This window comes from Hordeum vulgare, chromosome 7H (assembly GCF_904849725.1).
Source record: "Hordeum vulgare subsp. vulgare chromosome 7H, MorexV3_pseudomolecules_assembly, whole genome shotgun sequence".
Classification (NCBI taxonomy): Eukaryota; Viridiplantae; Streptophyta; class Magnoliopsida; order Poales; family Poaceae; genus Hordeum; species Hordeum vulgare.
In genome coordinates this window covers 532,472,603-532,498,051 of record NC_058524.1, presented here as the reverse complement: position 1 = coordinate 532,498,051, position 25,449 = coordinate 532,472,603, and the positions used below count along the sequence as shown (strand labels likewise).

At 45.4% G+C, this 25,449-nt stretch overlaps 2 protein-coding genes across 4 annotated transcripts; one reads left to right on the top strand and one right to left on the bottom strand.

The window, feature by feature from the left end:
• The first annotated feature begins 11,510 nt into the window (after positions 1-11,510).
• LOC123413205 (probable calcium-binding protein CML21) lies at positions 11,511-14,403 on the top strand. 3 transcript variants are annotated; one of them, XM_045106151.1, is made up of 5 exons: positions 11,511-11,717; positions 12,275-12,543; positions 12,879-13,078; positions 13,253-13,427; positions 13,997-14,403. In XM_045106151.1, the coding sequence occupies exons 2-5, from the start codon at positions 12,348-12,350 to the stop codon at positions 14,098-14,100; spliced, it is 675 nt and encodes a 224-aa protein (XP_044962086.1). In that variant the 5' UTR covers positions 11,511-11,717; positions 12,275-12,347; the 3' UTR covers positions 14,101-14,403. The 3 variants fall into 3 exon arrangements, with proteins under 3 accessions (XP_044962086.1, XP_044962087.1, XP_044962088.1); XM_045106152.1 differs by having other exon boundaries at positions 11,538-11,712; XM_045106153.1 differs by lacking the exon at positions 11,511-11,717 and adding an exon at positions 11,736-11,917.
• A 293-nt stretch (positions 14,404-14,696) lies between these two features.
• Positions 14,697-18,689, bottom strand: LOC123413204 (protein PHR1-LIKE 2-like). The gene is made up of 7 exons (XM_045106150.1): positions 18,412-18,689; positions 17,617-17,838; positions 17,192-17,268; positions 17,071-17,113; positions 16,934-16,991; positions 16,637-16,706; positions 14,697-15,461 (listed from the first exon to the last, which is right to left on the bottom strand). The coding sequence occupies exons 1-7, from the start codon at positions 18,671-18,673 to the stop codon at positions 14,904-14,906; spliced, it is 1,290 nt and encodes a 429-aa protein (XP_044962085.1). The 5' UTR covers positions 18,674-18,689; the 3' UTR covers positions 14,697-14,903.
• Between the last annotated feature and the right edge of the window lie 6,760 nt (positions 18,690-25,449).

Sequence of the window (25,449 nt, the reverse complement as noted above, 5' to 3'; positions counted from 1 at the left end):
ACGACCAGAATCTCGAACCTTCATCTACTATAGACCCTCGTGATCACAATGATACAAAGTATGGAAGTACTCCCGAACAATCTGCACCAGTACTGGGGACATCGGGGTTATCTCGCCACTACTAGTATTGAAGCAATTACGAACATCCTTCGTTCTGAGATACAAAGAAATCTGAATGATAACGATGTGCTCGAGAATCCCCTGGAGCTCAACTCCCCGGAAGAAATCAAGTCAGACAGGAGGCACCAAGACAGAACTCCATCACATCGGCATCATATAGACTCCAAGAATATCCGCATGATCCTAAAAAAATTTGAGTGAGAAGAGGAGTAGAATAAATTATTACGTCAAGATTCCTCACCGGAGCATAGAAGAGGAGAAAAAAGAATCCTACTCTCCGATATATAACTAGACTCAAATTAGTTTTTCACTAGACTCGACTCAGCCAAGTTCGATCAATCAAGGGGGCTCCTAGGTCGGTACTGCTCTGATACCAACTTGTCACGCCCAAGATGCGACCCTATCCTCAATTTGACACGAGGGCCTCGTCAGGGATAGAAGCGCATCTTGTCGTGTCACAAGAATGGATATCGTTACAAGTACATGTACTGAAAAGAAGAGTTATATATATATATATATATATATAATTGGCTTACACTCGCCACAAGCTACATCAGAGTCACATCAGTACAATACATAATCATCATGAATAAGAGCAGGGTCCGACTACGGACGAAAGCAAACGAGAAAAGAAGAACGACGTCCATCCTTGCTATCCCAGGCTGCCGGCCTGGAACCCATCCTAGATCGATGAAGAAGAAGAAGAAGAAGCAACTACAAATGAACAATCAACGCGCTCGAGTCAAGTAACCTTTACATGTACCTGCAACTAGTGTTGTAGTAATCTGTGAGACACAGGGGACTCAGCAATCTCATTTCCAAAGGTATCAAGACTAGCAAAGCTTAATGGGTGAGGTATGGTTAAGTGGTGAGGTTGCAGCAGCGGCTAAGCATATATATTTGGTGGCTAACTTACGAGTACAAGAAATAACAGGGGGAAGATCAACGCATAGCGGGCGTGACTACTGATGATCAAATGAATTATCCTGAACACCTACCTACGTCAGACATAACCCCACCGTGTCCTCAATCGGAGAAGGAACTCACGAAAGAGACATTCACGGTTACGCACACAGTTGGCATGTTTTAATTAGTTAACTCCAAGTTATCTAGAACCAATGTTAAACAAAGTTTCCATGTTGCCAAATAACCGCGGGCACGGCTTTCCGAAAGATTTAACCCTACAGGGGTGCTCCAACTAGTCCATCACAAATTACCACAAGCCGCATACAAATCCTCGATCACGAAGCTCGCGATCTCGTCGGACTCCTTAGTGGAAAACCTCAACTCTGAGATTACCCAAAGCATCACCGGAATCCCGATGCACAAGATATCTCGTCAAAGGTAAAACTAATCCAGCTAGGCCACCCGACGTGTCGACGATCCTGATAGGAGCCGCGTATCTCGTTCTCAGGACACGACGGATAAGCACAGCGTACGGTGGCCTGATAGAAATCTCCCAAGTTGCCTCGGGTTGGCCCCGCAAATGGCTCTAGTGTTGGACCAGCACCATCAGCACTGGCCCCCCTGTATTATGTAAAATTACTCCTCGGGTTCGTGACGCCCTATGCTTTCAGTATTAAAAAAATTATTATGTTGGGCAAATAGTACCAATGTTGGGCCTTGCCAGACCAGCTTTAATCTAAAACGAATATCAAGGGGGTCCCCATAACAACCCCGATCGTGTTAGGAGCGCTCAGTTATGGATCATAACACCGGTAGCCGAAACTAAGCGGGCAAAGGTGGAAAAAACACCTGGCTAGAAAGGCCGAGCCTTCCACCTTTTACCAAGTATATAAGTGCATTAAGTTAAATAGCATTTAATATGGTGATATGACAAGGGACCCATGTTATCACATGGAAGCAACTACACCTGCAACTAGCAACGCTAACAACAGGGTTAAGCAAGCAGTAACATAGCCAATCAGTGGTTTGCTAGGTAGAAGAGTTAAAGGTTTCATGGCATTGTTGAGAGGCTGATATTTAACATGTGGTAGGCAACGAGACATAAACGATAGAAGCGATAAAACTAGCATGGCAATGATAGTAATGATATCTGGGGAAATGGTCATCTTGCCTGAGATCCCGCTTGGAAGAAGAAGAACTCCGTGAAGTCGGCAAACCAACGTAGTCGAACGGGTCCTCACATTCCGACACGCTTGTGGAACTCTATCGAGACGGAGCAAACCGGAAACAAACATCAACACAGATATTCACCACACGATGCACAACATGATGCACAACCTACTATGATGCATGATCAGTTCAAAATGCAGGGGATGGCATGGCAATTCACCTCACACAACACTACACATTAAGTGAAGCTCGATATGCAACGAGTTGCATATCGACGAAACTCCACGTTTAATTATTTAGTTCACTCCTGTTTACTTACTTGGCAGTATTAAAATGTTGTTAACATGGCAAGGTTCAAGCGGGTGCTTCTACAAGTCATCCTAGTCGGTTAACACGCGGAGCATAGATCGGGGCTACGGCACAAGAAACATGCAACACAAGATATATATGCCATGAATATGACATGCATGCAAGTTACAACAACACGGGCAAGAAGAGAAATAAGCATGTGCCGCCACGGCGAGTGAAAGGGAACCATGGCGGCAAGACGGAAACGAAGCCACGACAACGTTCCTATCCCGATAACTCGACGAGATATCGGTGCCAACGAATAGGGAGCGCGTGCGGGAACACTAAGTAAAGATGGGGTGATCCCCCTACCGGGTTCCCATGTGTCAAGGGCACGACGAAAAGGAAGACAACGTGCAACAGGCAAACATATGGCGCAAACATACGATACATCTCATACATCATAAGCACACGGTCACGACACGTTCCAACGGTATACCTTCGAAGCGTGCGAATCGGAGGGGTTCGGATCGTAGCGGTGAAGGCGAACAAAGATCGTCGTGGTCGTCATGGAAGTAGTGGAACTCGCGATCTCGTCGACGGTAGTCGTACTCTTGTCGTTGGTACACGGGTCTTCTCGTCGGTAGTCGAACATGTTTCCGAAGATGTCCGGGGGTCGTCGAGGACGTCGTGGTACTCGGCGAACTTGTCGATTCCACGGCGGCGGGGTTGATCTAAGCGGCGACGGCAGGCGACACAACAACAACATCTAGCAGATTACGCGATAAGCTACAGCAGCTAGCAATTACTCTCAGGCACAGCAGCTAGCAACCTAGCAGCAAACTACGGCAACTAGTAATGCAGCTAGCAACAACAACTACTAGCAACAGCAACTAGCAAGGCAAGCAAGCAAGCAACACCATCTAGCTGGCAGGCAAGCAACATCAACAAGCAAGCTGCAACTACAACTAGCAAGCTAGCAACAACAGCTAGCTACAGCAAGCAGCTTCAGCTCGCAGCAGCTACAGGCAGCAGCAAGAGCATAGGCGGCACGTAAGCTACAATGGCAGCAGTAACATCACCGCAACCGGCACAGCAGGCAAACAGAGCAACAACAACAGGCAGGATCAGCAAGCAACGACAACAGGCAAGCGGCAACAGCGGCAGCATCGGCAAGCACCCAGTGGCAGGCAGCAGCGGCGAGCACGGCGGGGTCAGGGCGTCGAGCGGGAGACGGCCACGGTGGGGCGGCGAGGACCGGACGAGGCGGGCACCGGCGCAGGAGCTTGGCAGCACGGCGGCATGGGGAACGGCGAGCTCGAGGCCTAGGAGGCGAGGTCGAGGCCATGGAGGCGAGGTCGGGCACCGGCGAGGGCAAAGAGGGCGAGCCGGGCTCGGCGGCTGCGTGGACGCAGGGGGCTACGGCGCTGGCGGAGGGCGCAGGCGGGCATCGCGGGGCTGGTAAGCAGCTGCTGCGAGGCGTGGAGGCGGCGACCATGGCGGGCGCGGGGTAGAGCAGCTCGGGCAGGGGAGGCCGACGAGCAGGGAAGGAGAGGGAGGAGGAATCGGGAGGAGAGGGAGGACGCGCGGGGAAGATGACGGCGCAGGGGGGACAGAGGGATCGAGCGAGGGAAGGCTAGGGTTGGGGCCTGGTTGGCCTTGGGTCGGCTGGGCCTTGGCCTTGCAGGCTGGCTGGGCTCCTCTCCCCCTACTCTCTTCTAGATTTTTTTTAAACAGAAACACACACAAAAGGAAAATATTAAACAAAATAAAATAAAATAAAATACTTTTGGCTCTTTAAAAACATACCCCAGCTAAAAGAAATAGATTGGGCATTTTTTTTAAAAGAAATAAAATGAAACCTTTTTTGAAGAATAAAATAAAACCCTTTCTTTATAAATAAAATGGGACTCTATTTTGAAATAAAACAAAGAAGAAATAAAGGAAAACCAGAGGGGTTGCCTCCACCTTTAATAAATTGATTTTTGAAAGAAGACAATTTTTTTAAAGGGGGTTAAAACTGAAACTTTAACGCAACCACAAAATAAATAAAAGAGGAGAGAAGGGGAGTTCCTATTGCACCAAGACTCGGAGAGCACTTGAAGCACACACACTAAAGACACCACACGCAACAAATGATGCAAGATGCCATGATGCAAACTACATGACGATGCAACAAATAAAATTAATCACACGACGGAAACGGAAATAAAGGGGAATCTTCTGGGGCGTCGGCATCGCTCTGTCACAGATCGTGAGACGATTCGCAGGACGGATCGTGGGACGGTTCGTGGGACGGATCGTGAAGACGTACCACTATATCAACCGCGTTTATTAACACTTCCGCTTAGCGATCTACAAGGGTATGTGGATCCGATCTCCCTCTCGTAGATGATCATCACCATGATAGGTATTCGTGTGCGTTGGAAAATTTTTGTTTCCCATGCAACGTTCCCCAACACCTTGTATAAACCCAAAAGATTTGATCATCTCATCAGAGCGTATATTCCAACTCCGAGATGCTTGCACAAGTCCATAGAAGGATCGCTGGAGCTTGCATACTTTTTAGCATCCTTAGGATTGACAAAACCTTCTTGTTGTATCACATACAACCTTTCATCAACGAAACCGTCGAGGAAACAATGTTTTGACATCCGACGTGCAATATTTCATAAATAATGTAGCAACTGCTAACATAATTCCAACAGACTTTTAGCATCGCTACAAGTGAGAAAGTCTCATCATAGTCAACTCTTTGAACTTGCCAGAAACATCTTTGCGACAAGTCGAGCTATTCTTAATGGTTACTTTTCACCATCATCGTCTGCCTTCCTTTTAAAGATCCATATTTACCTAATAGACTTATGACCATCAAGTAGTTCTTGCAAATTCTACACTTTGTTTGATACACGGATCCTCTCTCGGATTTCATGGCCTCCACCCATTTGTTAGAATCCAGGCCCACCATCGCTTCTCCATAGCTCGTAGGTTCATTGTTTTTCAACAACATGATCTCCAAGACAGGGTTACCGTACCATTCCGTAGCAGTACGCGACCTTGTTGACCTACGAGGTTTGTAGTAACTTGATCCGAAGTTAATGATCACTATCATCAGTTTCCACTTCAATTGGGGTAGGCGCCACAGGAACAACTTTCTGCACCCTACTACACACTGGTTGAAGTGACGGTTCAATAACCTCATCAAGTTCCACTACCCTCCCACTCAATTCTTTCGAGAGAAACTTTTCCTCGAGAAAGGACCCTATTCTAGAAACAAACACTTTGCTTCCAGATCTGAGATAGGAGCTATACCCAACTGTTTTGGGTGTCCTATGAAGATGCATTTATCCGCTTTGGGTTCGAGCTTATAATGTTGAAACCTTTCCACATAAGCATCGCAGCCCCAAACTTTTAAGAAACGACACCTTAGGTTTCTCCAAACATAGTTCATACGGTGTCATCTCAACGGAAATATGTGGTGCCATATTTAAAGTGAATGCGGTTGTCTCTAATGCATAACCATAAACGGCAGTGGTAATTCGATAAGAAACGTCATAGTATGCACTATATCAAATAGGGCGCGACTATGACGTTCGGACACACCATCACACTATGGTGTTCTAGGTGGCATGAATTGCAAAAAAAATTCCACATTGTCTTAAGTGTATACCAAAACTCGTAACTCAGATATTCATCTCTATGATCATATCGTAGATAGTTTATCCTCTTGTCACGACGATCTTCACTCTGATATATCTTTGAACTTTTCAATATTTCAGACTTGTGATTCATCAAGTAAATACTACTGTATCTACTCAAATCGTCAGTTAAGTAAGAACATAACGATATCCACTGCGTGCCTCAGCACTCATTGGACCGCACACATAAAAAATGTATTACTTCCAACAAGTTACTTTCTTGTTCCATGTGGTATGATTTGCATGTCTGAAGTGATTCAAAATCAAGTGAGTCCAAACGATCCATCTGCATGGAGTTTCTTCATGCGTTTACACCAATAGGTATGGTTTGCATGTCTCAAATGTTTCAAAAATGAGTGAGTACAAAGATCCATCAGCATGGAGCTTCTTCATGCATTTTACACCAACATGACTCAAGTGGTAGTGCCACAGGTAAGTGGTACTATCATTACTACTTTGTATCTTTTGGCATCAATATTATGTACATGTGTAGCACTACGATCGAGATTCAATAAACCATTGAAGGTAATTATTCAAGCAAATGGAATAACCATTATTCTCTTTAAATAAATAATCGTATTGCAATAAACACGATCCAATCATGTTCATGCTCAACGCAAACACCAAATAACAATTATTTAGGTTTAACACCAATCCCGATGGTAGAGGGAGCGTGCGATGTTTGATCACATCAACCTTAGAGTTACTTCCAACACACATCTTCACCTCACCCTTGCTAGTATCCTTTTAACCCGTAGCTATGACTTTGCGTTACTAACAGTTTAGCAACTGAACCGGTATCTAATACCATTGTGCTACTAGGAATACTAGTAAGGTACACATCAATATCAGGTATATCCAATATACTTTTGTCGACTTTGCCAGCCTTATCATCTACCAAGTATCTAGGGTAGTTCCGCCTCAGTGACCGATTCCCTCATAACAGAAGCACTTAGTCTCGGGTTTGGGTTCAACCCTGGGTTTCTTCACTAGAGCAGCAATTGTTTTGCCGTTTCATAAAGTATCCCTTCTTACCCTTGCCCTTTCTTGAAACTAGTGGTTTTACTAACCATCAACAATTGATGCTCCTACTTGATTTCTACTTTCGCAATGTCAAACATTGCGAATAGCTCAAGGATCATCATATGTATCCTTGATATGTTATAGTTCATCACGAAGCTCTAATAGCTTGGTGGCAGTGACCTTGGAGAACCATCACTATCTCATCTGGAAGATTAACTCCCTTGATTCAAGCGATTCTAGCACTCAGACAATCTGAGCACATGCTCAATGATTGAGATTTTCTCCCTTACTTTGTAGACAAAGAATCTTGTCGGAGGTCTCATACCTCTTAACAAGGACACGAGCATGAAATCTCAATTTCAACTCTTGGAACATCTCATATGTTCTGTGACGTTTCAAAATGTCTTCGGTGCCCCAATTCTAAGTCATTAAGCATTATGCACTGAACTATCACGTAGTCATCAAAAACGTGTATGTCACATGTTCGCAACATCCACAGACGACGCTCGAGGTGCAGCACACCAAGCCATGCATTAAGGACATAAGCCTTCTGCGCAGCAATGAGGACAATCCTCAGTTTACGGACTCAGTCCACAAAATTGCTACTATCATCTTTCAACTAATTTTTCTCTAGGAACATATAAAAACAATCCGTCCCACGAAATCGTCCGACGATCCATCCCACGAACCGTCTCCCGATCCGTCCCACAATCTGTCCCGATCAAGTGTCGAACGGACGGCACCTCCGCGTTCCGCACACATACAACTCGATGATGATCTCCGCCTTCTTGATCCAGCAAGAGAGACGGGGATGTAGATGAGTTCTCGAGCAGCGTGACGGTGCTCCGGTGGTGGTGGTGATCTATTCCTGCAGGGCTCCGCAAAAAACCGATCTAGAGGAAGAACTACGATCTAGAGGAGAGGGCACCACGTGGCAAAGTTGTGTCTCAAAGCCCTAAACCTCTAGTATATAAAGGAGGAGGGAGGGGCAGGCCTTGCGCCCAAAGGGAGTCTCCCTTGGGTCGGCCAAAGTGGAGGAGGGAGGAGTCCTCCTCCAACTCCACTTGGATTAGGACTCTTTCCTTAATTTCCCACCTCTTTTGGATTTTCCACTTTTTCCTCATGGGCTTTCCTTGGATGACTTTGTCAGCCCATTATGCCTTATTGCACATCCAATAAACCCATGTGGACCCCTTGGGGCGTGGTGGGCCCACCCAGTGGGCCCCCGGAACCCATTCGTCACTCCAGGTACACTGTCAGCAATGCCCGAAAACCTTCCAGAATCCAAATACCAACTTCCTATATATCAATCTTTGTTTCCGGACCATTTCGGAACTCCTCATAACGTCCGAGATCTCATCCGGAACTCCGAACAAAACTTTGGTCACCAACACATATAACTCAACTATACCGAAACGTCATCGAACCTTAAGTGTGCAGACCCTACGGGTTTGAGAATTATGCAGACATGACCTGAGACACTCTCCGGTCAATAACCAACAGCGGGAGCTCGATGTCTATATTGGCTCCTTCATATTCTACGAAGATCTCTATCAGTTGAACCTCTATGTCAAGGATTCATATAATCATGTATACTATTCCCTTTGTCCTTCGGTATGTTACTTGCCCGAGATTAGATCGTCGGTATCTCTATACCTAGTTCAATATCATTACCAGCAAGTCTATTTACTCGTTCCGTAATACAAGATCCCGTAACTAACTCCTTAGTCATATTGCTTGCAAGGCTTGTTGTGATGTTGTATTACCGAGTGGGCCCCGAGATACCTCTCCGTCACACGGAGTGACAAATCTCAGTCTTGATCCATGCCAACCCAACAGACACCTTTGGAGATACCTGTAGAGCACGTGTATAGTCACTCAGTTACGTTGCGGCGTTTGATAACCCACAAGGTATTCCTCCGGTGTCTAGGAGTTGCATGATCTCATAGTCATAGGAATAGATACATTGACATGCAGAAAACAGTAACAATAAACTAACACGATCATATGCTACGTTTATAGTTTGGTTCTTGTCCATCACATCATTCTCCCAATGATCTGATCCCGTTATCAAGTGACAACACTTGCCTATGGCCAGGAAACCTTGACCATCTTTTATCAACGAGCTAGTCAACTAGAGGCTCACTAGGGACAGTGTGTTGTCTATGTATCCACACATGTATTTGAGTTTACAATCAATACAATTCTAGCATGGATAATAAACGATTATTATGAACAAGGAAATATAATAATAACCAATTTATTATTGCCTCTAGGGCATATTTCCAACAGGTAATACCCTACATCCTGCTTGATTGTATTGATGAAGGTGATTACAGAGTAGATCTACCTCGAGATCATATATGCTAAGCCCTAGATGATTCAGCCTCCTCTACACGGATAGGGGTCTCTGGTTTATATAGACACCAGGGACCCTAGGGTTTACAAGTTACTGACTATCAGTCGGGGATAGATGAGCCGACCTAGTCCTTCTAAGCTTGGAGTACACGCCGGTCCTCGAAGCCTTCCTTCCTGCGTACGAAGTTGTCAACTATAAGGACTCTCATGATTCGTTCCATGAGCCAGCACCCTGAGGACCCCTTAATCAGGACTCCCTCAACTAGCCTTATATCGGATGAACCTACCTATCTTGGTCGAGATGGATATCATGGAGGCGGTGGCCATGATCACGGGGTGTAAGCAGGATAGATCTATCGTACACTAGTAGAGGAGATTCACACACTGGTTAGTCTCCCCGCTAGGGATATCTCCTTTACCCACTATACGCGCTCGCAGAACATTGTACGCGCTCGGCTCGGTGGCCACCTGATCGTGATGGAGGGGCTTGGGTGGCGTGCATGACACTCGGGTGGCGGCTTCGACCGCGAGGAGTGGGCGAGGCGCATTCCTACGCGATACAGCATCGCGAGAATGGCCCTGGTGGTGCGCAGATCGGGGGCCCGAGATAGCGAGGGAGGCGGATCTCAAAGCCCTTCTTCGTCACATGGCAACTCCGATGGTGGGGTGATTGTTGGGCTTGTCGGCGCCAGTGCGGGATGATGTGTGGCTGTGGCAGTTGGGGTGAAGACCGTGTCTTGACTTTATGCCGTGGCTAGCGATGCTGGTGGCTATGGCCGTCGTTGACCTTCCCGGAGGCATTGTTGCTTTGCTGTCGCACCCCTCCCGTGTGGATCCGACCATCTCGGCATCTCCGGGGGAAACCCTTGATCTATGATCGGACGACGGCGGCGCCTTGGCGTTGCATTCCCTCTTGAGGGCTTCATCTTGGGAGCTAGGCATCAACAAGCGAGACCGGTGGATGACATCGGTTGTGGCAACGATGGTGGTGGGAGCGATGTCGCCGACATGGCAATTGTTGCGATAATCGGCTCTTCTTCGGCGTGTTCGTGCGTCTGTCTCTGTTTGTTTGTTGATGTGAAGTCGAAGCTGCTGCGGCGGGGCCCTCTGGTATACGATGACTCGCTCGAGGTGAACCGTTCGACGAGCTTTCGTGACGCCAACCGTGCCTGGTTTGTCCTTTGTAGCTCTTCGTCAAAGCCGGAGCTGCGCTGCCTGGTTTAGATGGCTGAGTTTTGGCGCGGTTCTTCATACTTCTTCACGCGGCCTTTACAGTGCGCGTTGAGTCGATGATCGCCTACGGCAAAGTCGGAGTCGTTTGCTCAGGATTTACGGATGACGATGACGCGTCTAGGGGAGGAGTGATGACAATGACGCATGTATGCTGTCTCAGTGATGCCTTCATTGGTGGGTGGGTTTCTTGTGTGTGCTGCTTAACAGTTGTAATGATTTTCGCCTGGTTTTTCATGATCAACTCAGCAATCTGATTTTCGCTCGGCTTTTTCTAATTAATAAAAAACTCTTTTTTTAATGAACACGGGATAACTATCATTTAAAAAAAACATGAGCTGGAACCCTATTGTGGCAGTACTCTGCGCACAAGGCACAACAGTATAGCTGGTTGTCGGAATGGACTTTGTTGTAAATCTGGCTATGGCTGAGAAGCCCCCATGAGTTAATGGAGAACTTTTTTCCCAGAAAAACAATAATCAAGGAAATAAATAAAAGGAAACGGCGACAGCGAGACAAACGGTCCGAGGTCGGCTCTTCATTCACGGGGCACCCGCCACCCGGCGTGTCATCCGGGCGAAGTCATCGCCATTCCAGAGCCACCCACCCACCACCCTATGCCCCACCTATCACTCCCTGAATCCTGGACCCCACCTCGTCTTGCCCCCACATGTCAGCCGCACAAAACCATCCTCGCCCGGTCCTGTGGCGCAGGCCGTTGCCACCTCACGCCGCTCTCGCCACCCTCCTTCTCCTATCTGCTGCACCGAAAAGGAAAAGCTTCCCTCGCCTCCCCCAGACCCGAAGGATCCCAGCGGCGAAGAAGGAAAAATATCGCGCCTCCCCCCGCCGCCGATCAGCGCCTCCGGTTCTGGATCCCCGTGCGGATCCGCAGCACCGACCTCCGAGTCGAGCCCAGGCAAGGCAAGCCCATGCTCTACCCACTCGTAGTCTCTACACCCTGATCGATGCAGCGTGGTTTTCTTGCGGCTGGCCTGTTCGTCCTGCGCGCGCGCAAGCAACCTGGAGTCCTGGACCTCTGCAGGTTTCTTCTTGGTAGACGATGATTTGGCTGTACGCGACAACCCAACTGAGCCCGAAGCCCGATGGGTAGGTAGGATTAGGTGGGGACTTGCCTGTGCCGAGATTATTTATACTTACTCGTTATTAATTATTGCTGTGAAGTAGGCCCTCGTTGTTTGCTATCGCGCGCCCTGCCCGTGCCGCCACTGCTGATTTCCTCACTGTTCATTTCGGGTTCAGTCTTTGCGTACGCGCTGTCTTGTGATTAGCTGATTGGTTGATGGCTGTGACGATGAATTGCTGGGAGTCATGTTCTTCTCGTGTGAAAAAGAATGATATTTTAGTGAGTTGTGAATCTGAGTGCGGTGACTAGCGGCGAGCATAGTTTGGTTCTGCTACTACTTGCAGGATATTATAGTGCTCTGAAGCGGTCACCAAAGGTTGAGACTCATTTTCAGGTGCTGCTACTGTTTGGTCATTTGGTGTGTATCCACTACCAGTTGTGGGCACTGAGTGAAGTGAAGTGCTGGCATGGGGGGCGTGTTTGGACGCCACGACGCCGGCAGGCAGAGCTCCCACGGTATGAAGCTAGAGTCGAAGATGGTGGAGTCCATGAAGCAGAGAGCGTCGCATGGAACTTCGGTCAAGTCGTTCAACAGTATTATCATGAAGTTCGCGAAAATCGACAAGGGCTTGAGAAAATGCAAGACTATCTTTCAGCAATTCGGTGAGCCCTCTTTGTGTGCTAGTCAGTTTTCTCTTGTCCTTCTAAGTTCATAGCTAACAAATTGCGATGGAGATCTTGCTTGCTATGTTTTCAAGTTATAATGAAGGAGGAGCGGGTCAATAAATTGTTGATATCTGAACTCTTGTTTCACTTATTGTTCCTTCCAATAAACTGTTGAGTTCAAGTGATGTTTTACAGTGCAGCAGTGCCTATGCGGAAGAATGCTGCCCTTTGACAAATATTAACCGACTTGTGCAAAGGAGCATAATTAATTTAGGCATTTCTTGCTTTTTGTGTAACTAACAGATCCGGAACTTGCTTCCTACCTTTCTCAGATGAAGATTCCAATGGTGAAATTGATAAAGAAGAGCTCAAGAATTGCTTTCAGAAGCTGGAAATCTCATTCACAGAGGAGGAGATAAGTGATCTCTTTGAAGCTTGCGACATAAATGAAGATATGGGCATGAAGTACAATGAGTTCATTGTCTTTCTGTGCCTTGTTTATCTTCTCAATGACCCTGCTGCATCAGAAGCAGTATCCTTCATTCTTTATACACTGTTTCCCGTTAAAAGGATATCATATCATAAATATGATTGGATTATCAATATTTCTTAGATGATATTCACGGACTTCTGCATTCAGTTCCTGTTTTAGTTCTCGTACACTAATTATGCAGGAGTTTTACTGTTTCCTTAACTGAAAACGCAGAAAACAAAGATGGGATTAGGAGATCTTGAGTCAACTTTTGAGACCTTGGTTGATGCATTTGTCTTCTTGGATAAGAACAAGGATGGGTATGTGAGTAAGGATGAGATGATTCAAGCAATAAATGAGAGCATACCAGGGGAACGCTCTGCTGGCCGTATAGCCATGAAAAGATTTGGTGAGTTCTCCAGTTCGTAGTAGCCCAATTTCTTGGTGATTTTTTTTGGAGGGAACCAGCACATCTTATTCCCCAGTCATATATATTTGTGAATCGTCACATCTTTTTCTCATACCATATTCTTCACCCAAAGGAAAAATAAGGGTGTGGATCTGGCAAAAATGTCTCTTGAGATGAATTATTCCCATTAACTGAACATAGAGCATGATTGGTTTGATGCCAAAAGTTGTGATGCCAATATTTGGCTACTGATTGATTGGTTACCAACTTCTCTTGCTAACCTCACGAAAAATTGCAACTTTTGGCAACTTTTGAATTTGCCAAATATTGGCTTGTCAAACATTGGCAATGCCAAAATCAAAATATGTTGGCATCAAACCAATTATGCTCATATGCCTACTAAATAAAATGACTAGCTCTCTAATATCTGTTCGCCCTTTTTGCTGTTCACTCTGCACTCATGAATAGTCATCTAGATGAAGAAAACTAAATATGCACAGGAAGATATGCTTGACACTGCTACTAGTACCACCCTCTGACGTATATCCATTTTTTTCACATGGCACCAGAGGAGATGGATTGGGACAAGAACGGGATGGTTACCTTCAAGGAATTTCTGTTTGCATTCACTCGCTGGGTTGGGATAGGCGAAAACGAGGACGAAGATGAATGAATGATGTGGAAGCTGACAGCCGAAGAATGGCTGACTATAAATTGGTTGCGTGGTGGTTTTATCTTTCTGTTAATAGTGACTCGGCATGTTCCATAGAAGGACTGACATGTCTGAACACCTGTACCAAACAGTGTCTGTGACGGCTTCGCCTCCATTGCAAGTTATGTTGTGTAGTAAGCAAAATATTGAAACATTGATAGCAAGAGGGCTCGTGTCAGCAACAACCTTGGCTCACCCATGTTAATTTGGTCTTGTGTAGCTTAATACTACTCTGTTCCTAAATATAAGTCTTTTTAGAGATTACACTATGGACTACATACGGATGTATATAGACATACTCCTTTCGTTCCATAATTCTTGTCGTTGTTTTACTTCAAAATTTAAAATAATAACAAGAATTATGGGACGAAGGGAGTACTTTATAATGTAGATTTACTCATTTTGCTTCGTATTAGTCTGTAGTGGAATCTTTAAAAAGGTTTATATTTAAGAACGGAGGGAGTAATTGACACGCATCATCTCTATCTAGGCTTGTATTGACAACAAATTGTCAATTCAGTTTAACGACCGGATACAGAGCCCAAAATCATGCAATCTGAAGCCCGATAACAGCAATTTCACCGTGATTAAGCTCTAGATCATTACATTACAATCTGTTAAAATAGCATGGAACCTCTGACAGAGTAAACACAAGTGGTGCAATACAATACACATCAAAGACATGGTCCACGTCATCTACGTCATCTACTCTCTTCCAAGACAAATAGCTCTAGTGACTGATAGAGACAATTGGCGAATACTAATCAAACGTCACTGCCTGAGCCATTGGTAAAACCATCTTCATTGGCATCGAGAGCCACCGATGAATCAGATCGCCCTGTGCCGGATGAGAACACCGAGCTTCTCAGTTGCAAATCGGAACCCGAGCTCGACTCCGGAGTGATGTGAGGAAGTGCAAACTCGTTGTTTCCGTCGCCAAGGTTGTTGCTGACACGAGCCCTCTTGCTATCTCTGGGGCTGTTTAGGAGGTAACCGGCACCACAACTGGAATCCGGTGTCGAAAGCTCACGGTCCAAGGAGAGGCAGTCGTCATGTGAAGAAAGAACCTTGAGCAGCTCGTCTGTTCCTTCCAGATTACAACTCGCAGTAACGGCCTTGTCCCGGAATGGGGGCTCCGAGGTCAGCACTGGGGTCGATGGCTCAGTGTTGCTGAAATCATGGTGGAGCTCCTCCTCAGCCAGGGCGAGGGCGTTCATCTTACCTGATTCGCACAGCACACCAGTCAGGCGCTGCTGCTCCTCCATGATCTTCTGGAGATACTTGCCTTGGGCTTCTATTCTGAGCTGTAGCTGCCTTTGTACCTGCAAATATGTTTTGCTGAAGCAGTTAGTGATATAGTTTCCTGCAATTAGAAGGCAAAGATAGAAGCTTCGTATGACACTGCTTCACTGCCTGAAAAATTGTGCATGACAAGACCAGTTACACCACTGTGCTTCCTACAGCAGTTTCACTGCTGGTCAGAGACCAAATCAAGAGCTCATGTGAACAGATGATTACTGACACAGGATTATGTCATCCGACAAATATAATATTTGCAAACTCTTATTTAGGTTTTATTGCAGAGATGTATTTATTTAGCGATGATGTGTTTATTTAGGTCTTGATGGTGTGTTTCAACTTCAACTGATTTTTGCAATACGATGTGTTTCAGCTGATTTGAAGCCAGGCAGAGAAATTTGTATGCATGATACTCCCTCCGTTTCTAAATATAAGTCTTTCTAGAGGTTCAACTAATGGACTACATATGGATGTATATAGACATACTTTAAAGTATAGATTCATTCATTTTGCTCCGTATGTAGACACCTAGTGAAATATCTTAAAAGACTTATATTTAGGTACGGAGGGAGTAGATCAAAAACATATACTGTGCCATTAGAATGTACTCCCTCCATTTCTTTTTAGTCTGCATATAAGGTTTGGTCAAAGTCAAGCTTTGTAAAGTTTGACTAACTTTATATTAAAAAATATCAACATTCACAACATCAAATCAATATTATTAGATGCACCACGATATGTATTTTCATACTATATAATTTTAATATAGTAGATATTCATATTTTTTGATATAAATTTGGTTAAACTTTATGTTGTTTGACTTTGACCAAATCTTATACGCGGAGTAAAAAGAAACGGAGGGAGTACACCATTGAGCGAGTCTTTTTATGTTTTGGGGTAACGTACAGTAAGAAGAATGTGCTGCTGTAAATACTTGGCAATCACATGCTAAAGGATGCATGTCAATGGGCTTAATATGATAAATTAACCAGATTCAATGCAGAAAACAGTACTACCTCCAATAATACACTACCTCTGTTCCTAAATGTAAGACATTTTGGCAGTACAACGATAAAGGTACAAATGTTCAGCATGCGTGAAAAACCTTAATATCAGTATGGTATTGTACTATTGTTTTACTACCAGCCAGTGCCAGCATATGAATCTTTGTCACAGATTCGGAGCCCATGATGTATACCTCTAATTGTTCACGTAGACGCTTCTGCACCTCCACCTGCAATTTTAGAACCTGGCTTGTCTCCGTTCCCCTGCTGTTGAAAGGTATGCTTTATCAAGATTCAGGAAACAGAAGAACCTTCAAGTTGACTACCAGTCTTCAAGTTTCAGAAAAAAGTTGGCTACCAATCTACCAGAAAGTTCCACAGTCGATAGTTTGACAGTATACTGTTAAGCGGTATCAAATGGAAGTTTACATTTTAGAATGCCACTATATCAGCCTTTTGCGAATTACTCTACATGCGAAAAGTAAACTTACGGAGAGCTTTCGATTCCTTCAAGCAGACTTCCTAAATCTTTCTTCTCCGGCTTGTCGCCTACAATACAAAAATTGAATCACAGTGCATTTGAACTCTCGCGTGCTAAATAAAGACCTTTTGTTGTACAATTACCCACCGCTAGCTGTGGTGTCTGGGATGTATTTTGCAAGCCGATATTTCTGAAGAAACAGACAACTCAATCAGTAAATTCAGGGGTAAGTTCATAAGAATATTATGCCAAAGTCCTAAGTAGTTACCTGCAGATGACTTTTAACATGATAAATGGTCAACCCTTGAACACCCATTGTTCTAAGAATTCCCTTAGGAGTAGCCCCTGAAAGAACAACTGCATCAGTGCCTAAATGTATGCGTCATAAAATATTTGGATATCAACATATCATGTTTGGCTGCTCATTAACTAACTAGAATAAACCTGTGCCAAGAGTCGGCAAAAATGCACCCAAGGGGTAAACATATTAAACAGGGAGCATATATGTCAGTTGCAGGTTAAGGTGAAGGGAAGTAGGAAGGAAGAAATAAGCTAATGACAATCCAACAAGCTACGCAGCTATAACATGTTGATGCATCATGAGGTTGTAATAGAACACAATATGATGTATGACTTCAATTTCACAATGAAAATGGGGCTATGTGGCCCTTTCATCGGAAAAAAAAAACTTACTGTCGGGTCCACCAAGCTGTGCTACAGCCTCAACAAAACGTCCATGAAGCTCATCTGTCCACCGTAAACGCTGTCTGGTGGCAAAGCTGTCGTTTGAGCTATTTCCACCAATATTAGATACTGCATTGTTGGCAGTTGGTCCGATTTGTTGATCGTGAGAAACCGGAGTGCCGTGAGCTGACCCAGTGCTCAAAAATGGCTTTGGTTCATACATCTGGCATCCTGTGAAGAAAGAATGTCGTCAACTAGAACTAGGTAACCACGTTGTCAATTCGACGGAAATTATTGCGGAACCATCTTCGTTTAGTGGATTTTGACCACACCAGGCAGAATCTGCAGGCCGGGTAAAACAAATCTGAGAGATTTGCACTGCAGCCCACAGATATAAAGTTTGATGTTCTTGAACAATCACTTCGCTAGGAATGCAGTCCACCCATAAGTGGAACAGATTAAAGTTGTTTGTTTATAAGACCCGGAGACGTCGATATCCAACTTCTTTAGGCCTCCTTATTACTGACAAGTGTATTTCATAAAAATACTGAAACCCTCAGCCAAGATCTAGCGCCATAATAAACAAGATAGAAGTACACTTTGCAGTGATGATATATACAGGATAAAACATGCAAAATGCATGTGCCGCAACACACAAGACAACAAGTAGGTTGAGTCGGTTTGGCCTCAGCAAGTAATAAACGAAACCTAAACCAAAACCTACCCTATGAAGCAGAAACCAGAAGAACTTTAAGATTCCAAAGGAGATACGCCAAGAACTCGGCGGGGGAAGAGGCCGCGCACCCGAATCAAGACCCAGCCCTCCCGGGGGATGTGTAGCTCGGCGGACGGCGCAGACGGGCCGCGGGGAAGAATGCTCCCCGCTAGAGACCCCGCTGGCGCGGAATCGGAGCCAGCCGATGGCTCCCACGGATTGGGAGATTTGCCTTTCTCCGCCCTGTCCTCCTGGGAGCAGAGATTTCGATGGGTTCAGGTGCTCCTTTTCTTTTTCGATGTTTAATTGGAGAGAAGGACTGGGCTGCGGCCTGCGGGTGCCCTTCGACATGGCTTTCTTCACGTGACGCGTGTCGCCCAAGTGGAGTGCACCTTCCGCCTTTAGTTTTTCTTTTTCTTTTGGGACGCTGCTATAAATCATCCCGAGTCGTCGGATCTGACCCCGCCCCTCCGCAGCCGTTGAATTCCTTAACGCATCGATCTCCAGCCGCATCAAAGTAACGACACACATCGTCATGGAAAAACAGCTCTGGTCGGCTCACTGCAGCAGATGCGCATCCCCCTCCCGTCGATGGAGCTGGTCGATCGCAACACCCGTCACACCCCTGTTTTCTCTTGCATCAGTCCACCGGCGTCCCCAACAAGTATTTGAGCACAACACCGCCACACCCCCGTACGGCGGCCCCAATAAGCGTTGGATCGCAGCACCAACACACCTCGTCCGACTTGCAGCAAACGACAATATAGTGATCCTCCATTTCAGCCCCAACACCGTCGTGGAGGTGCTCCATTGCAGTCCATTGCAGCTCCACCACATCATCGATGGGAGCCGGAGATGCTTCATTGCTGCGTCAACGCCGGTGCGGCGATGTTCCGTCGCGACACCGACATGTCGTCGTAGCTTCATCGCAGCACCGACGGGAGCCCGTGATGCGTCATTGCAACTCCGACACCGGCACGACGGTGCTCCCGTTGCAGCTTTCATTGGCCGCTACGATGCTTCATTGTAGCTGCAGTGCAGCACCGGCAGCATGTCGTAGCTTCATCGCAGCATCGATGGACGACCTTGACGAACTCCATTGCAGCTCTCGAGGAGCCTTGCGTGGATCGCTAGTGCTCCTATTGGTTGCAGCTTTGATGAGATCAGGCACTCACAACTTTGTCGTCCATGCTATGAACTCCGCCGCTCCAGGCTCGCAGCACGCCGTGAAGGCAAGAAGGAGGGAGTACAAGGCGAGGTGGAAGGATATGGGTTGTTGCTGGGAGAAAAAAAAAGTGTGGCGAGGAACGAAGGTAGAGCCAGGGCATGTATTGCCTACAAAAATGCATGCTGCATACTTATTTTAGCAGATTTATAGAGAGAGACGGAGTAGCTCACCTTAAGCTACGATGTGGATGTTGGGGAACGTTGCATGGGAAATAAAAAAATTTCTACGCACACGAAGACCTATCATGACGATGTTCATCTACGAGAGGGAGATCGGATCCACATACCCTTGTAGATCGTTCAACGGAAAGCGTTAAGAAACACAGTTGATGTAGTGGTACAGCTTCGTGATTCAAATCACCGTCGTCCCACGATCTGTCCCGATCTAATACCAAACGGACGGCACCTCCGCGTTCAGCACACGTATAGCTCGATGACGATCTCCACCTTCTTGATCCAGCAAGAGAGACGTGGAAGTAGATGAGTTCTCCGGCAGCGTGACGGCGCGCCGGTGATGGTGATGATCTATTCCTGCAGGGCTCAGCCCGAGCTCCGCAGAAATCCGATCTAGAGGTAGAACTACGAGTTATAGGTTTGAGTTGCACGTGGCAAAGTTGTGTATCAAAAATCCTAAAACCTCTAGTATATATAGGAGGAGGGGAGGGGCTAGCCTTGGGGGTCAAGGGAGCCCCAAGGGCGCGGGCCGAGAGAGGAGGAGGTGGACTCCCACCCCAATTCGGTTTGGGGAAGGAGGAGTCCCCTCCTTCCTTCCCACCTCCCTTTTTTCTTTGGTTTTCTTCTTGTGGCGCCATAGCCCACTTGGGTTGGCCTCACCAGCCCATTAAGGGTTGGTGCGCCACCCTAGGACTATTGGGCTCACTCCCGGGTGGGTGGGCCCCTCCCGTTGAAAACCCGAAACCCATTTGTCACTCCCGGTTATGCCCGAAATCTTTCCGGTGACCAAATGAAACCATCATGTGTATCAATCTTCGTTTCCGGACCATTCCGGAAACCCTCATGACGTCTGTGATCTCATCCGGGACTCCGAACAACCTTCGGTCACCAACACCTATAACTCAACTATACCGAAACGTCACCAAACCTTAAGTGTGCAGACCCTGCGGGTTCAAGAACTATGCAGACATGACCCGAGGCACTCCCCGGTCAATATCCAATAGCGGGACGTGGATGTCCATATTGGATCCTACATATTCTACGAAGATCTTATCGGTTGAACCTCTCTGCCAAGGATTCATATAATCCCGTATAACATTCCCTTTGTCCTTCGGTATGTTACTTGCCCGAGATTTGATTGTCGGTATCTCTATACCTATTTCAATCTCGTTACCGGCAAGTCTCTTTACTCGTTCCGTAATACAAGATCCCGTGACTAACACTTTAGTCACATTGCTTGCAAGGCTTATATGTGATGTTGTATTACCGAGTGGGCCCCGAGATACGTCTCCATCACACGGAGTGACAAATCCCAATCTTGATCCATGCTAACTCAACGGACACCTTCGGAGATACCTGTAGAGCACCTTTATAGTCACCCAGTAACGTTGCGACGTTTGATATACACAAGGTATTCCTCTAGTGTTAGTGAGTTCCATGATCTCATGGTCATAGGAATGAATACTTGACACACAGAAAACAATAGCAACAAAATGACACGATCACATGCTACTTTTATAATTTGGGTCTTGTCCATCACACCATTCTCCTAATGATGTGATTCAGTTATCAAGTGACAACACTTGCGTTTGGTCAGAAAACCTTAACCATCCTTGATCAACTGGCTAGTCAACTAGAGGCTTACTAGGGACATTGTTTTGTCTATATATCCACACATGTATCTATGCTTTCATTCAATACAATTATAGCATGGATAATAAACGATTATCTTGAAACAAGAAATATAATAATAACTATTCTATCATTGCCTCTAGGGCATATTTCCGACAGTCTCCCACTTGCATTAGAGTCAATAATCTATCATCACATCGCTATGCAATTTACATTGGAATGAATCTAACACCCATACAGTTCTGGTGTTGATCATGCTTCGCTCGTGGAAGAGGTTTAGTCAGCGGATCTGCAACATTCAGATCCGTGTGCACTTTGCAAATATTTACGTCCTCTCCTTCGACATAGTCGCGGATGAGGTTGAAGCGTCGTTTGATGTGTCTGGTCTTCTTGTGAAACATTGGTTCCTTTGCTAAAGCAATGGCACCAGTGTTGTCACAGAACAGAGTTATTGGATTTAGTGCGCTTGGCACAACTCCAAGATCCATCATGAACTGCTTCATCCAGACACTCTCCTTAGCTGCCTCCGAGGCAGCCATGTACTCCGCTTCACATGTAGAATCTGCTACACGCTTTGCTTGGAACTGCACCAGCTTACCGCACCCCCATTGAGAATAAATACGTATCCGATTTGAGATTTAGAGTCATCCGGATCAGTGGCAAAGCTTGCATCGACGTAACCCTTTACGACGAGCTCTTCATCACCTCCATAAACGAGAAACATTTCCTTAGTCCTTTTCAAGTACTTCAGAATATTCTTGACCGCCGTCCAGTGATCCACTCCTGGATTACTTTGAAACTGCATGCCATACTTATGGTGAGGCTGACATCCGGTCTTGTGCACAACATTGCATACATGATAGACCCTATGGCTGAAGCATAGGGGACGATACTCTTCTTTTCTCTATCTTCCGCAGTTACTGGACACCAAGTCTTACTCAACTTTATACCTTGTAATACCGGCAAGAACCCCTTCTTGGACTGTTCCATTTTGAACTTCTTCAAAACTTTATCAAGGTATGTGCTTTGTGAAAGTCCTATTAGGCGCCTCGATCTATCCCTATAGATCTTAATGCCTAATATGTAAGCAGCTTTTCCTAGGTATTTCATTGAAAAACATTTGTTCAAGTAATCTTTTACGTTCTCTAAAAACCCCACATTGTTTCCAATCAGCAATATGTCATCCACATATAATATTAGAAACGTTACATAGCTCCCACTCACTTTCTTGTAAATACAAGATTCTCCAACAACTTGTATAAACTCAAATGCTTTGATCACCTCATCAAAGCGCTTATTCCAACTCCAAGATGCTTGCACCAGTCCATAAATGGATCGCTGGAGCTTGCATACTTTGTTAGCATTCTTTGGATCAACAAAACCTTCGGGTTGCATCATATACAACTCTTTCTTAAGAAAACCGTTAAGGAACTCCGTTTTGACATCCATCTGCCAGATTTCATAATCGAAAAATGCAGCTATTGCTAACATGATTCGGATGGACTTAAGCATCGCTACGGGTGAGAACGTCTCATCGTAGTCAACTCCTTGAACTTGTGAAAAACCCTTTCCCACAAGTCGATCTTTATAAACGGTCACATTACCGTCTGCGTTCGTCTTCTTCTTAAAGATCCATTTGTTCTGAATAGCCTTGCGACCTTCGGGTAATACTTCCAAAGTCCACACTTTGTTTTCATACATAGATCCTATCTCGGACTTCATGGCCTCCAGCAATTTGTTGGAATCCGGGCCCACCATTGCTTCTTCATAATTCGCAGGCTCATTGTTGTTTAACAACATGATAGATAAGATAGGATTACCGTACCACTCAGGAGCAGTACGTGATCTTGTCGCCCTGCGAGGTCCGACAGTAACTTGATACTGTGGGGACCTCGACTTACGAGTCGAGATCGCCGTCTCAGTGATCCCAGAGATCAATGCTCACAGAACACAGATACCGAATAAAAGAGTCTTACATCCATACATACCGTTTGATACAGTAAATGACCACCTCGGTCGAGTCTTACATATATAGGGCCTTAAAGGCCTACACTCCAATCTGGACCAATAGCGGAATTATTGGTTGAAAGCGTGAACCCATGCCATCAGCCTTAACCTACATGCATTCTGTGTGGGAAGCGTCCTAGCTCGCAAGAACGTCACCGAGTTAATCTTCACCATATCCTCTTCTTTCACACGTGGTCAATGAAATAACCAATGGCAAGCCAATGAGTACTTTGAATGTTCTCGCAAACAGCCCATGATATAATCAACGAAAGTGAAGGATAACAATATCATGCATCTTTGGTGTAAGTCGTCTAGGTGGAATGATCATGAATATGCATCAAGATAAAGAATTACTTTTGAAGAACAGGTTACAGATATCAATATATCTGTCGAGGGCTGAACCATCCGGGTTCACCCTATATGCCAAGTCACCGAACTTGGTCATATCATTGCTATCATAGCAACACCTTTTTCAACACCACACACACACACACACTTGGTTTATGCGGAAATGACCGGACGTAGTTTAAGAAGGATTACCCAACTGTCCTTGACCGTGGACACGGCTATTCGAATAGTTTACACTCTACAAAGGTAGTACGCTGGACCCACGAGATCCGGGAAAACTTCCGTGTCATCCACGACTCGCGATATATCACATACCCGAGGTAAGTACCCGATCAGTGCCTTCCCCTGACGATACTAGACAAAGAGGTCCACTCGATTGGTACCCAGCCCACATGTTGTACGTCTTACGAGCACCAACTCTGGACAGTACCAACCATGCGGGGACCAACGGTGTGACTAGAACTCATAAAAATGGCATAGTCGTCCTACCTGGCACGACCCCATCACGAGAGTGACCACACATCACTCACGCCACTAGTAATGTGGCTCTTTGCTAGCACCGACCAGAGTAATTAACATAGCCCCGTCCCACGAGGGGTAACGTGGTCGTACTGGTAGGGTTGGGACAGTCGACACATCATAAATCTAATCCCATTTCCGAAACCATACTCACACAAATACTGGGTGCATCACTTCACCGAAAGTGACCACCTAACTGATCATCACCCTCGGGCATTAGTGGCACCCGACGGGGTTTTCATAAACTCTTGCTTTATGTCATCAACATGCTCATGATAATGCTACTTATATCTTTACTTGTCAACATGGTATTAGCAGGACCCTGAAGGGGTAGGGTCAAGCTCAATGCATGTGCTCCGGGGGAGCCTTCGGTAAAATCATGTCAAATGATTACCGACACTTATGATCATATGCAACGGGAATACTTGCTATTTTAACGTGCAAAGTAACATATGCTCAGTCATGGTCAAAGAGCTGCTTGCCTTGCTCACGTAAGTCCTCGGGGTCTTCGAGGTCTTCCGCTCCAACACCGAATACTCCGTCTACCGTCAACTATCGTCAGAAACAATCACAGTAAGCCACATAGCAAGCAGAATAAAAGTGTGCTATAAATAGAAGTTTTATTTTTCTTGGACCTCTTTGGTCATAAGAAAATACCTAAAGCTTGATTTAGGAGATTTGGTTCATCGGGGAATTTTGAATGGATGAAAGGAAGAGTAGGGAATTCTTAATGAAGCCCACAGAAAATATTGTGATAAAAATGAGTGGAGGCACTCATTTAACACAGAACAACTTTAGAAATATTTAGGAAGTTGTTTCACTGGATTTGAAGTTGATGAATATACTAGGAATTTTCTAACATGGAGTAAATAGCAATAGGATGCTATTTATTTTATGCAATAGAATAAAGCCTGAATGAAATGTTGACCAAGGTTCTCAAAATAGGGAATGATTTTCGAAGGCTCTGGAATTTGGAATCACTCCATTTGGAGTTGATTTGGAACCTACAGGATTTTTACAAAGTGGGGTTTAAATTATCCAGAATTGGATTTAAATAAAACACCAGAGAAACATTTCTTGGAAAAATGTGAAAGGCACATATGTCGATAGAGCTTGAATTTAGGAACCTGTAGAAATTTGAATCAATTTAAATTGGAGTCAGTATGAATTTTGGATGGATTCATGAAGTTTAACCAAATAGGAAAAGGGAAAAGGCTTAG